This window comes from Antedon bifida, unplaced genomic scaffold, assembly GCF_963402885.1.
Source record: "Antedon bifida unplaced genomic scaffold, ecAntBifi1.1 scaffold_77, whole genome shotgun sequence".
In the NCBI taxonomy this organism is placed as follows: domain Eukaryota; kingdom Metazoa; phylum Echinodermata; class Crinoidea; order Comatulida; family Antedonidae; genus Antedon; species Antedon bifida.
Window position 1 is genome coordinate 1 of NW_027616303.1, and position 14,113 is coordinate 14,113.

The 14,113-nt window shown below is 34.2% G+C and overlaps 2 protein-coding genes across 2 annotated transcripts; one reads left to right on the plus strand and one right to left on the minus strand.

The window, feature by feature from the left end:
- Window positions 1-434: 434 nt before the first annotated feature.
- Window positions 435-7,275, minus strand: LOC144858544 (C3 and PZP-like alpha-2-macroglobulin domain-containing protein 8; the record flags this gene model as incomplete). Its single annotated transcript, XM_078714686.1, has 7 exons — window positions 6,845-7,275; window positions 4,431-4,582; window positions 3,913-3,935; window positions 2,643-2,811; window positions 1,976-2,028; window positions 980-1,052; window positions 435-548 (listed from the first exon to the last, which is right to left on the minus strand). Coding segments are annotated over exons 1-7 (673 nt in total), but the record flags the coding sequence as incomplete, so codon positions are not given.
- A 2,730-nt stretch (window positions 7,276-10,005) lies between these two features.
- Window positions 10,006-14,021, plus strand: LOC144858543 (uncharacterized). The gene has a single exon (XM_078714684.1). The coding sequence runs from the start codon at window positions 11,246-11,248 to the stop codon at window positions 13,196-13,198; it is 1,953 nt and encodes a 650-aa protein (XP_078570810.1). The 5' UTR covers window positions 10,006-11,245; the 3' UTR covers window positions 13,199-14,021.
- Window positions 14,022-14,113: the final 92 nt, after the last annotated feature.

Genomic DNA, 14,113 nt, shown 5'->3' on the forward strand with positions numbered 1-14,113 from the left:
GCTTTTACACTATTTTTTTTATTCATATTATACAAGTGAGTGCAGTGACGATTCCATAAATGGTCATATCCTCTGCATCTTATTTTCAGAATACATCATAAAAAGTATGAAAGAATTTTGCACTTTCGAAATATATTTTTCTAATCAAAAATTATTAAAAAAAGTTGTAATGTCCTCCAAAATCATAAAAAAATAAAGATTTACAAAATCAGACTTTGAATAGGCCATTTGAAAGTTTTAATAAAGTTATTCACTTCTGTAGAAAAAAAACAAAAACAAATAATTATTTCACTTATAAAAAGACAAAAGTAATTTTAACCAAAAACTATTGTCTGACAGAAATTTTAAGTATTTTTTGCTTTCAATAACATTATTTTCAGGTAAATAATTTTTTTAGGGGGACAATATATCTTTAAAATAATATTTGAATTTACCATATTCTTTGACTTCAAAGCTAACGTTGTATACTTGGCCCTGTTCTTCAGCATAAATAAACCATTCTCCGAAAATAGGTTGATCCGACAAAGGAAAGGTTAAGTTAAAGATTCCTGTAACACAAAAAAAAACAGAAAGAAATTTGAAAAGAAAACATTGATAAAACTTGAAACAGTGCAGATAAGAGTTTAAAAGGAAGTTGTGAGGTTGTCAGCCATTTTTAATAGTCAGATATTAAACACTAACGATATTATTTCAGTTATGCTCTACTTCTGTATATATAAATATTCTTGGTTGCTTTAGATATTTTAATATTATGAATTATTAAATTAAATTATTATTACTAAAATAATTAACTGCTGAAATAAGATTTTAGCTTTGTTTTCTTTTATATTTTATTAGTTTACGTAATTTTTTTTCCCATGTGTGTAAATGTTATTGGGGTGGAAGACTTTATTAATTACTACTACTCATCTAAAGATGGCATTCCACTTGGAGACCATCTTTGTACTTTGAAACAAGCAAAACAAACAAAAGATCTTACCACAACACATTGGTTTCACATTTTCCCACTGTATCATCCGTGACCCCCGGGGGTCAACCACATAAGCAAATATCTAGAAGTGAATAACATTAGAACATTTCAGTTAAAAAACTTTATGTGATACAACATGTAAAGCTTTATTGATTATTATTTCATGAATGGTTTGGTTTATTTTAAAATATTAAATTCTTGGAATAAACTAGTTACTTAACTAGCTTTTTTTAGACTGGATTTTTAGGTCAATTATACACTACTGGACAAATAACAATGTTTCTAATTTTAAAATTCTAAATCTCGATAAGTATGATTCAAGGTAATTTTCTTAAATGGACTTTTTTACTACGCTTAGTAGGACACCCATTAACCGGGCTGGTTTTTCTTAAAATAAAGTCTTGTTATAGCTAACACAGTACACTGGATTTACAACTTAACAGGCACCCTGGTTAGTTAGGAGAAAACTTAGGGGTGGCTGGGTTATATATAGGTTGTATTGATTGATTAAACTTCACAAAAATGATTTGATAATTTCCAGCACTTGGGGAGTTAGGCCTACTGACAGAGTTATTGACCTTGACGAAAATATATCCTACTTTATGGCTACTAAACATTAACCATTTCTTGCTGCTTAAATAAAGATAGAAACGATAAAAGGAAAAGATAATATAGAAAGGAACATTGTCCTTAGTTGTAACAACTAAGTAATGTAATAATTGGCATATTTAATTGGAAAACCTTTGTGCTCAGAGAAAAGTACTTTGCTTATTTAAATGCCAATTAATGTTTACTATCAAATTAACAAGCTTGTTCAACCTCAATGTTCAAAATACTCAACGGAAAAACTCAATTCAATATGGTAAAGTTCTCAATCAAATACACCAAATGTTTGAAAATTACTGTGTATTACTATTAGTTAACATTGCATAAAATGTATGATTTTTGTATAATTTTCTTATTTTATTATTTTAATCATTTTTTCCAATTTTTATTTCTCTTCACCTCTGCATCTTTTGGTCTCAAATCTGGATCCACCAAAAAGGCTCGGATAAGAACTGTAAAAAAACAAACAGATAAAAAAGTTATGACATTTTTTTTAATGCAGATGACACGTGTGACAAATGCATAAATATCTCGTAAACAAGTGTAGGCCTAGGCCCAGGTTGTAATTAACCCAGCAGCAAATATGTCACATACAGGTGTGCTTGTGTGTAGCTTATTGCTGGGCCGGCTGGGCCTGCTGCCTACCTAGTGTCAATCAGTGATTTGAGCCTAACTTACCGGATTCTTAAACTGAAGACTACTACTATTACACAATACATGAATTCTTAGACACTTATTATAATCTGGAAAAATTACACTGTATACTGGATTACCAAATGGGCAATAAATGTTATTAATTAATCTTTTTATTTGTTTTCCTCTTTTCACAACATTTTTCCACCAAGAAGAAAATATACACAAAACGGGAACAATAATACAGGACGCCGCCTATTGTATTTTAACTTTTTTTAAACTTTTACAAACTTTTAATGGTCAAAAAAAGGTATTACATTAGTTAAGGGAGTTTTCGAACGAGCACGTAAACGTTAACTTAACGCTATTTCCCAAAATACAACGCGAAAGCTCTGCCCACTTTGTAAACAAATCGATCTGAAATGTCACTAACCTGTTTGACCGGGCTTATAAATTGGTCTATCAGTTTGAAGAAATACAGAAGATCCTTTTTCTTCAATACGAACAAGACTTGAATTAAAAAATGTATATTCTTTACTGTTTCCAGGAACGCAGTTTCCACATACTTTTAATATGGCTTCACCTCGTAGTAGATTCGGTACCTACATTTTTAAAATCACGTTAGTTTTTTTCTTCAAAATTTAATCAACGAAAATATCATTTATAGTATGCCAACATTATTGTAATTTCATCAAACATCATTATGCCTATTTTAATTTACCATAATCCAATGGGCCTACGAAAGGTTATCGTTTTCTCCATGGAGGTATGAAAATTGTGTGGTTTTCTCTATTTTTGTGAGTAATTACACTTTTATTATTCTTTAAAAATTTGAACACATTTATTTTCGCCGTCAAGAGGGATATGTGCTTGACTGACAGGCCTATACTGAGGGTACTTCAAACTAGGCCATAATTGATTTATTTAGAAAACGCCCCTGCCATACAATATCCTTCTTCAAGATCCAATGAACCGAACCGGTCGGTGAACAAACTAAATAAACCCAATCTTGGAATGTTTATAATATACACAAAGCCTACTTTTAATCGCTTGCGAAATAGACATTATATAAGAGAAGAAATTGTCAGGTGATGGAAAGGTTAGTCTAAATTGGCTAAACGTGAGTAGCGATCACATTAAAGTTGTGTTTAAACAAACATAACGTCGTGAATATTGCGGAGTACTCACAATATTTACACGGAAACCCTAAATAAGAAGCTGCTAATGACAAAAACGCGACTTGGTCCGTTTAGACAATCTGATATATTTTAAAAAACTCTTCACATTCTTGGAATTTGTCTATAACTGATAAATATTGCATGACATTGATAAATACAGCTTATGTATATTTTATATCGTGTTGGATGGGTAGAAGCTGGTAAAGTAGAGCGCTAGGGTCAGACAAGAACAAGTGGATTGTGGAAACTTACCGAGACCTATATAATTAAAAAGAGAATATCAAACCTATCATGAACGGTAAATTACATATGTTGTTTGTTTATGTACCAAACCGAGCGAGTGGCAATCATATTGGTTCCAAGTCCATCTACGTCTCTCCTTTCTAGAGTCGAAATCTGCTACACAATTTAGTGTATTGCTTAACATGCAGTGGCTTTTCTGTTATTGAATTGTATTTTTAGGAATACTTATTATGCGTTTAGGTCTTTAATTCAGTTTCATATTATTTGATTATGTATTCTTACCTTAAAATCAATGTTCCCCTTTCCTGTAAATATAAATAGCATTAAACCAGTTAAAACTCAAGGAATGTGATGAAGTATAAATTATACACTGCAGTACTGTTTTGAAACATGAAATGTATACAATTTAATAGGGTTCAACATTTGAAATTTTAATTGAAATACTCTGGCATTATCAACTCTAACATATTGGCATTAAATACATGTGTTTTTTTTATTGAGGTTCTTTACTACAACATAGGCAATTATGTACTGTACACTATACACCTAATTATGCGGTAGATTCAAACAAACTGCTATAAACATAAACTGAATTTATGGAATCGTAATGTATTAGGTACAAAAATAAATAAAAAGGTCAAAAACGAAGAATAACGATTAGATGGATGGTACAGTTGAATTACAAACGTGATGGCTGCAGGTGGCCAAATTAAAATTGGACGGCGCGCACGTTACAAAAAAAATGATGGGTTTCACTGACAAATTGAAAATTTAACTAAAAGAATAAGCAAGAAACTTACCTAAAATTTCTTCTTGTGTTGATGAAACTTCCTTCCCATCGTAAATAAGTGACACATTTACTAAAACAGGTTCAGATGGTTGGAATATTGTAACACTAATCGTATCAGTTGTGGTCGATCTTAATACTGATGGGCATGTCACTAGATAACCCCTAAAAAGTGATATCTTTAATTAATACACAATATGATGATTACAGAAAGATATTAACTTAACTTGTAATCCCGCCACAAGCGATGGATCTTGTGAATCCGCCTTCGTCCATTTTATCATTATTGTTTTCTGTGGTCCTATGGGCCTATGTTGGATGTAAATAAATATCTTTTGAATTGAATGTCTGGAAAAGTGTCTCATTTAATTCTTTATTCTCACTTCCCTGCCTCAGTAGTATTAACGTTCTTAATCGCAAACTTCCATTGCTAACTTTTCCACTTAATCGCCGCAATCTAAGTCCTACCTTTCCAACTTACTCGTAAAGTTACAGTGCTAACTTTTCCACTTAATCGCAAGTTAAGTCCTAATTTATTCAACTTACTCGCCGCAATTTAAGACCTAACTTTTCTACTTAAACGCAAACTTTACAGTTACAGTGCTAACTTTCCCACTTAATAAGAAAGTTACTACTAACTTTTCCACGTAATCGCAAATTTACTGCTAACTTTCCCACTTAATCGCAAAGTTACATAATCGCAAGTTATGTGGTGCTAAGTTTTCCACTTAACCGCAACGTGTATTTGCAGCGGTAACATTTCTGTGTGGGTCTACTGCAGGTACAAAGTGAATTGTATTGGTTTAATAGAGAATATATCTCGATAATATTGAGTCCAGTAAATTGTAAAGTAGGTAATTTTATGATAAACAAACTTGATTTTCACAAGAATGATTCAAATTGCAACTCGGTACACTTGTTACGACAAAATTAAGGCCTGAATGAGTCGCAGAACAATAAAATGTAACATTGGGATTCATTTGCAGACTAATATAAATTAACGATATTATTTAAGGTCAAGTAAGTTTATCGAGCTGCTGATTTTAAAAACATAATTATGAAATCAACCAAACGTGTTTTGGTAGACGGCTTTTCTTAATGGGTACTTCCCGTATAGTATATCACAGCATTTTGATTCAGCAGTTCTTAAGTTTTCGCAATATTTATAATCGAATTTAAGACCGGAAAGTTGTGTAGTGGGAGTATTAGGCAAGCTAAAAGAAGTGAAAATAAACGAGAAAATAACTGTTCAAATTGCAATGTTTGAGAAATTTCAAATAACAACATTAACATTTATTACTGTCTTAGAAAGCAAATGTTAATTTTTATATCCTTAGCAATCGATCAAAGTTTATTTATTTATGAAAATTATATAACTCGAGACATTTTTTTAAAACTAAGTCTTAAAGATTTAGATGAAACGTTTTCCATTGCTTCGGGGCAGGAGAACCTGCACATCGTTTAACGGAATGTTGAAATCGGATGAGGAACAGATTTACGTTCCACTCTCCTAAGACACCCAAACTGAAGATTGACTGTAAAGGGCAACTAGAAGCAATCCACAAAATAGTGTTTAGGTCTTAAACATCTATTTTGTACTCACTTTTTCCACACATTTAGCTTTTAAACACGTAGTTACATGTTTAGACGTGTGTTTAAAACCTAAACGTGTTTATAGCTATGTACATGTTGTTTTCCTCTACTCGTTTAGCAGTCCACATGCCACTATGTTCAGTCAACATGTTTATGTACGTGTTTAGCGTTGCGTGCATGATTTTACTGTGGCGGAAAAAAGCTCCACACATGGCAAATTAAACATGTTTAAAACCTAAACGTGTTTTTATATTGCTCCACATTTTTAAGAATCAACACGCACTGATGTGTTCAGTTGGATACAGACTACATGTTTAGAATGTATTTAGAACCTAAACATGTTCATATCTAAACGTGGAAAAAGTGAGTACAGAATACATGTTTAAGATCACTATTTTGATTTTCAATATTAAAACGGTATAAAAGTCAAATGTTTCATTCGTTAACGTAAAAATCGTGTTTTATTATGTGGTGGAAAATAAAGTAAACCTATAGATTTGAGCAATGTAGTTGTACTATCACATGGAAACAATGCTATAACGTCGAGGCCACATGCCCTGGGATAAGTTACAAATTCCTTAGTGACTGAACCGTATTAACGGCTTCCTTCTGTATAAAAAAACATCAAAATGATTAGACTTAAACGGATGTTAAAGGTTAGATGCATGCCTTTCAGTCATCGATTAAGATACTAGAAATTAGTACAACGAGGCCTGCCATTATAGGCCTAATACTTGTCACCTATTATTATTGTAAAGTTTAAAACATTGTATACTCCAAAATAAAAAGTTCTTGTCAAACATAAATTATTCAAGTGTTGAAATTAAGACTTACCTATTCGCATTTGCGCGTGTGCAGAAAGAGCAAAGTGATATTAAAACAAAAACAGAAACTCCGAATTTCGCCATTATTAACATCGCCATTATAAATTATATCGAACGAAATACGCACACACAAACAACCGAAAATAACTCGGTGCGATCGTATAGTCAACAATCTCTGTATAGCACAAAATTTAAATCCACTCCTAGTAAAAATGTTCCTTTGGATAAATCAGCATATTTATGGTGTATATTATGAGTTTCCAACCTTCATCTCGCTTAAGGTTTAATGCTTACAGAAGAAACATATATGACTAATTTTATCTGCACACGATATGATATATCCACTTCACAACAATGAACAGTAAATGTCTTGATAGACAGCTACCAGTAACTTTTAAAAATTGTCGAGAATTGTTAGTGTTGATATCTTCAATAAAAGGCTATATCCAAGTCAAGATGAGCTATAAAAGATCAAAATAAGACATCAAGATCACTTTTAAACACCTTGTGTCTCACAAACTTGTTTGCATAAGAAGTAAAAGTGGATATGACGTAACAATTTGTTTCAACCAATAATAATACTGGATAAAGTATCGGCTATTAACCAATGGACAAACGAGTTAATTGGAAGCTTTAGGGCGATTCTTATTCGGAGAGGTGGATGCCATTCTATAAGAAAGATAATACAATACATAAGAGACTATAAGGCATGAGTGAATTAGCGCTGATCAAAATAAAAATAGGTATACTTTTTCATCTCAATCAAAATGCACATGTATACAGTTAGGCCTATCTATACATGATGATGAGATGCAATCGTAAACCCGAACTGTCGGACCATGGGGCAGGAGTTGCCCAGTGGTGGTGTGGGGGATGAGTGAGGGTATCCAATAATGATAAATCATCAAACGTAGGCCGGCTGGCCATTGTGAATGGGTCATCATAAACTTAGTCGCGCACGTTTAAATCTTTTTACTATAATACGCGCCGCAAATTCGTCTTTCATTGCTGCATGCAATGCACTCATGATGAACCTATAATATGAAGCAAAACAATACTGACCTGGTTATCTGAAGAATATTACCAAAGAACAACAACATCCAACTATAACATTTAATTAATGATATTAATTAGAACATGCAACTTTCATTCACGCTCTTCCTCTTCGTACAACAGTAGACCTCACAACGGATCTGAATGCGTGCCACACACGAATTTGCACAAATATAAATAAAAATCGACTCAGGAGCGTGCACTACCAATAAATCGACTCTCCTTTGACCTTCAACTTCAGGGTGTTTCGAAAATGTTTATAAACATTCGATATGAGGAGATTTGTATAATTGTTGGTTGACCTTTTAGGTGGTGCAATACATCAAAATCTAAAGTCGCTCCTTAAAATCCGGAGAAAAAATAGATTTGTTTTACAGTCGCTCGTTGGGTCTACGTACGTGTGCTTGCGCTGCGCGTGCCTACCTCTAGTGGGAACCCAAACTTAGCTTTTAAATTTATTATTAATATAACCTATATATATATATATATATATATAAACAAATCAGGCAAAGAACAATATATATATATATATAAATGTAAAATGTTGACTAATTGATGTTTGATCGATTTTTAGCATCAGTCTTATTTTTCTGTTGCTTTCGGGCCTACACCTACCCACCAACTATTATTAGGCCTACTCTATATTTTTTGGGTGCGAGAGTGCGTTTGAACTTTCCATTGACCACCGTGGCGCGGCCACCACGACACGTGGCGCGAAAGAGAAGAGTACAACAGAGTGTAGACAGACATATATATAAAGAGTTACGACATTGGATTATAGTCACGTGATATGCAGATCAATTTGTGTCAAACTTGTCTCCGTTATTGCATGTAAAGTATAGGAGCAAGAAAATACTTTAAACTTTTTCTTATATTTAAAAAAATGTAATTGCACATTTTACGGTGAAATATTGATGTGCACAGCGTACATAAGTACTTGCGGCAAAGAATATTGCGCGCGCGTGCGCTAATACATTATAAAGTTCGATTGATTGATTTTGGAACGAAACATCCCATAACTACGTCCTATTAATAACAATTATGTAATATTTTCAATTCATAATGCATGTTTTGATGACTAAATAAAATAATAAAGTGTCGTGGATATATTTGTTAATATATTGAATAGGGTATGAACAATATTAAAATAATAAAGGCAAATTATTACAAATGAAATGATGAACGAGTCTCTGAAAGTTTGTGTCAAAAACACACAGAGAGCCATATACTGTATAAAAAGAGGGGTGAATTTGTGTGTTTTTTGTATTGGTTCATGCTTTGATGTATCCTGACTTGCATGTAGGCCCTAGCATTTATTCTTTTGTTATTATAGACACAATATATATATGTTACCAAATTAATACCATTAATAAAATTAATTACTAAAATAAAAACGGAATATAAGCGTTATTTCATAGACAAAAAAATCTAAAAATAATGCATGAACTATAGGAAAACGCTATACAAAAGAAACGCGCGCGCCCTCAGCGTGCGAATTCTTTGACACAAAAATGGCTTCTAATTTTCAATGTCGTAACTCTTTATATATATGGCTCTGAGTGTAGAGTGTGTGCGCCGCCCAATAATGCAACACAGAGAGGGGGCGGCATTCAAAAAAATGAATGGATAGAAAGAGAGAGAGTCAAAGATAGTGTAGTGTAGTGTAGTGTAGATAGATACTACACTATCTTTGATAGAGTATTATAGGCTAGGCCGGCTAGGAAGAATGAAATATTATATCAAGTCAAGTCAAGTCAAGTCTCATTTATTATCACTCTTCCCTTGTATTTATATGCCTACTAGGCCTAGGCTAGTTGTTTTCTCTAGCCTAGGCCTAGTTATTTCTATACTGATTCATTATAATTATATAACTTAAATAAGCCCAGGCCCTTCCTAGATTGGCTTTTAAAAATAAGAAAATAAACGGACAAGCAAAACTTATTAAATCACTTTTTATTGATTGGTGGCTCTGAAAAGAGCCGTTTGTTTTGAGTTGAGAGTGCCTATTTTGTTAGGTATCTAGGCCTAGGGTATATGACCTAGATTTCACACGGTGTCAGATTTCACACGCCCACTTATAAATATTCATTTATAAACATAACCCATCAACCAATCAAAATAATTTGTTCACTGAACTGTAAAATTACTTCGCTGCTTCGATCGTAACGTAGGTCCGAGCAGTTTACCGCGAAACTTTGAATTAAAAAATCGATATTTTGCAAGTCAAGGTAGGTACAAAATTTGAATTTTTCTTAATTACGCAATTAGCTAACGAGTATGGGCCACGTGCAAAAGCCCAAAAAATCTAAATTTAAAGAGATATACTTGTAATTTATGATTTATATGGTCTTTGATAACTGGCCAAACAAAAATAATTTGTTCGTCTGATGCTTACGTCATCGAACGAATACAGGGCAAGGTGAGCGAATACTAGGTCACTAAAATCCAGTTGGGTTCAAAATTCGCCCGGTTGGTGGCGCTATACAATTTTTTAATAATATACTGTTTTTGGGTGATTAGATGCTTCTTAGCCGTCTTAATTAGGCGTTTTAACCAAATATAACTCAATAAAACAGTTTTTTATTCAATAGCTATAGGCCTAAATATTTAAAAAATTAAATAAACATAAAAATTAAATGTTAACTTTTTTTTTTTATTACAGATTTATATCAAGAATTAAATCAAGAACATTAAAAAAAAAATTAGTACGTGAGGTATATGTCGTAAGCACACACGTGTGGGCCTGCTAACTAATGTTATTTAATTGGCATAATTAATAAACATTATTGTAATAAATATTATTCAAATAATAATTAAATGTTCTTTTTTTTTAAAGGTTATCCACAGTCCATCCTTCAAATAATTTAAACAGTATTTATATTTGAAATATTTACACATTGAACAGTACGTGTACCGTTTATTTTATACAGAGTGTAAATTATATTTTTAATATTTAACAATAAATATATAACATTTACAAAGAAAACATTGTTTATTACTTATCATTTTTGTTTGTTGTAATTAACATTTGTATTGGAATCCTTCGAACGAGTGTAGCATCAGATATTTTCCCGTGTTAGGATTGGATCGTATAAAATCAAAGATCCATTCTGACATCAGAGAAACGACATCAATGAACATACTGATGCTGAAACATCTAAATCACTCATGTATACAATACAGATAAGTTGCTTTTTTAACCCTAAGTGTTAATTGTTTAATGCTGTTGTTTGGCATATTTATTTTAACCGTTTTGATGTTGCGTTTTATTGTTCAATGTCATTTATTTGTGTTTAGTATTGTGAAAAAAAAAAACAGTTTAAAAAAATAAACCGTTCATCGTTATTAAACTTTAGATATGCCTGGACTACAAGACGGTAAATACAGAAAGTATAGCCAGGAGGTTGTCCGTATTGCCTGTGGGCGGGTAAGGAAGGGGGAGCTTTCATATGGGGCAGCTGCTCGAATGTATGGCATCCCTAAATCAACAATTCGGGATAAGTGCAGCGGCAGAACCCCCATCGAATCGACTCAAGGACCAGACCCGATTTTATCGAAGAAGGAAGAGGAACAGCTAGTGGAATGGGCGATAGGGATGGCGAAGATTGGTTATGGAAGGACGATGATGGAGATGAAGAAAGTAGTTAAGAAGTTTCTGGATGCCGATGGCAGACCAAACCCCTTCGTCGATAATCTGCCTGGACGTCGATGGACGCGTAATTTTTTACGTCGTCATCAAGAACTATCGATGCGCCTACCTGAGGCACTAGGAAGGGAACGTGCTGATGTGACGGTCAATAAGATCCAGAGGTGGTTCAGGGAGTGTTCCGACTACATGGTGGAGAGCAAGAACGAGGAGGTCTTCGCTGACCCTCGTCGTCTGTTTAATGCAGACGAAATCGGCTTCCCTCTCCAAGGGAAGACCGAGAGGGTCATTGCACCCAAGGGGGCAAAGAATGTCTACCAACAAACGGCATCCACCCGGCAACAGATCACGGTCGTGGGTGCATGTAATGCAATAGGGCAATACATTCCGCCGCTGATCATATTTCCGGGTGTTCGGTTTGCCTATGACCCCCTTGATGGTGCACCAGCCGATTCGTCTTTTGCAAAATCGAAGACCGGCTGGATGAATTCCGAAATCTTTTACGAATATATAACAAACCATTTTCATCCTTTTGTTCGATCACTCAACATTCCATTTCCTATTATTTTATTTGTGGATGGGCACGTATCGCACATCAACTTAGAGACGGCCGACTTCTGTAAAGAAAATGACATCATTCTTTACTGCCTACCATCACATGCCAGTCACATTATCCAACCTCTTGATGTGGCTGTGTACAAGTCGGTCAAGGCGTCTTGGTACAACTGTGTACGCGAGTACACCATACAACATCCTGGTCAAGTTGTCACCAAGCAAGCCTTCTCTTCGGTGTTTGCGGAGGCATGGAAAGAGGGCGCAAAATCGAAAAATGCCATTTCTGGATTTCGGAAATGTGGTTTATTTCCATTCAATCCTGCCGCCGTTGACACCGACAAGCTACTGCCCTCCACCGTTTACCACGACCACACGTCATTAACACCAGCATCTACTTCCACCAACACCCCAATACGACAACCACCAACAACAACATCAACATCATCACCTACGAAGACCGCCCTTCTTGCTCTGGAATCCGCCATCGGTCCTGACTTGATTGCCACATACCATCGTCGGCTTCGAGAAGGGTACGATGTGCCGGATCCCATGTACGAAACATGGAAAAAACTTAACACCGTTGACCGACCACCTCACGACATCCCAACAACATCAGGGACGTCACACACCGTTCCCCTTCCTAGGCGACCATCAGCCTCGGTAGGAAGGCATCCAGAAACTTCGTACACTTCGCCATCCCTTGCGCAGCACTTGGTCTACCCAAGAAGGGAATATCAACAAAAAGCGAACGCAAATAAAAAGGTGCTGCCGAATGTAATATCGGGAACAATATTTCGGGAAATGCTGAGGGAGAAGGAAGAAAAGAAGAGGGAAGAAGAAGAAGCAAAAGAAGAAAGAAAGAGAGTCAGAGAAGAAAAACGAATGGAAAACGAAAAAAAAAAATTAAAAACCAAAAAAAGAACACAACAGATAGATGAAAACATCTGCAGCAAGTGCAAAAAGAAGTATGACGACAACCCAGATGTATGGATCGGTTGTGAGGGCTGTCCACGCTGGTACCATCATGCGTGTACAGACATTACTGACTTGGACAGCATGACCAATGAGGAGTTGGCAGAGCTTGACTGGCGATGCGAGAGATGTTTATGATAGCTGGAAAATAATGAATATAATAATCTTTAAAAAAAAATAAAAAATAAAAAAAAATGGATGAGACAGTAATTGTCCAAATAGAAATGTGTGTATGTATATATTTATTTTGCCAACATTTATTACCATTTTAGCAAATAATATCATTGCTCAATTAACATTCTTCCATTCCAATCAATCATATTTTTACACAGTACATGTAGCTACTATAAACTTAAGGATAAATTCCTGAAGACAACGGGATGTTTCAACATAATATCTATAGTATTAACCACTTCAATAAAGTTAATTATTATTTTATTCACAATCTTTTAATTGCTGTGACTTAAATTTTTTTTTTCAAACATGCCATGTTGAAAAACAATAAAATTCAACAACGTTGCCCAACAATCTGAAATGATATAGTAGGCTACAGAGTATTATGAATCAGTCAGAATTCCCTACAGACAGTACAGGTGCTTAACCTTGGATGGTGTTATCAATCTTATTCATTCACCAGCTGCTGTTGATGTGCCAATAAATTATGTTCAAATACCAGCCTATTCCTGTAAAATATATATATATTAATTATATATGACATTTAAAATGAACAAACAACTAGTATGCCATTATAACGTTACATTGCAAACACAAAGGATTCCCTAGGCCGAACTTCCGGGTTTCTATGCATATTGCACGCGACACGGTTACATTTCGAGCGCCTTTAAAACTATAGAGGGCGTGTGCGAATATTGGTACTAACGATGCGAAAAGTGAAACAACCGGACGAATTCTAGGCCGCGAGGTGGTGTCAAATTACAAATAGGAATATTTTTTAAATTAAACGTCCTTTTTCAATATTATTTCTGGAGTATGTATATCAATAAATTTACTTTATATTACTACTATAATTTTTTTCCTCAACAGTATTTTTTT

Bases quoted from the DNA above. Each gene is read 5' to 3' on its own strand.
- LOC144858543 (XM_078714684.1), top strand. From the start codon at position 11,246: ATGCCTGGACTACAAGACGGTAAATACAGAAAGTATAGCCAGGAGGTT.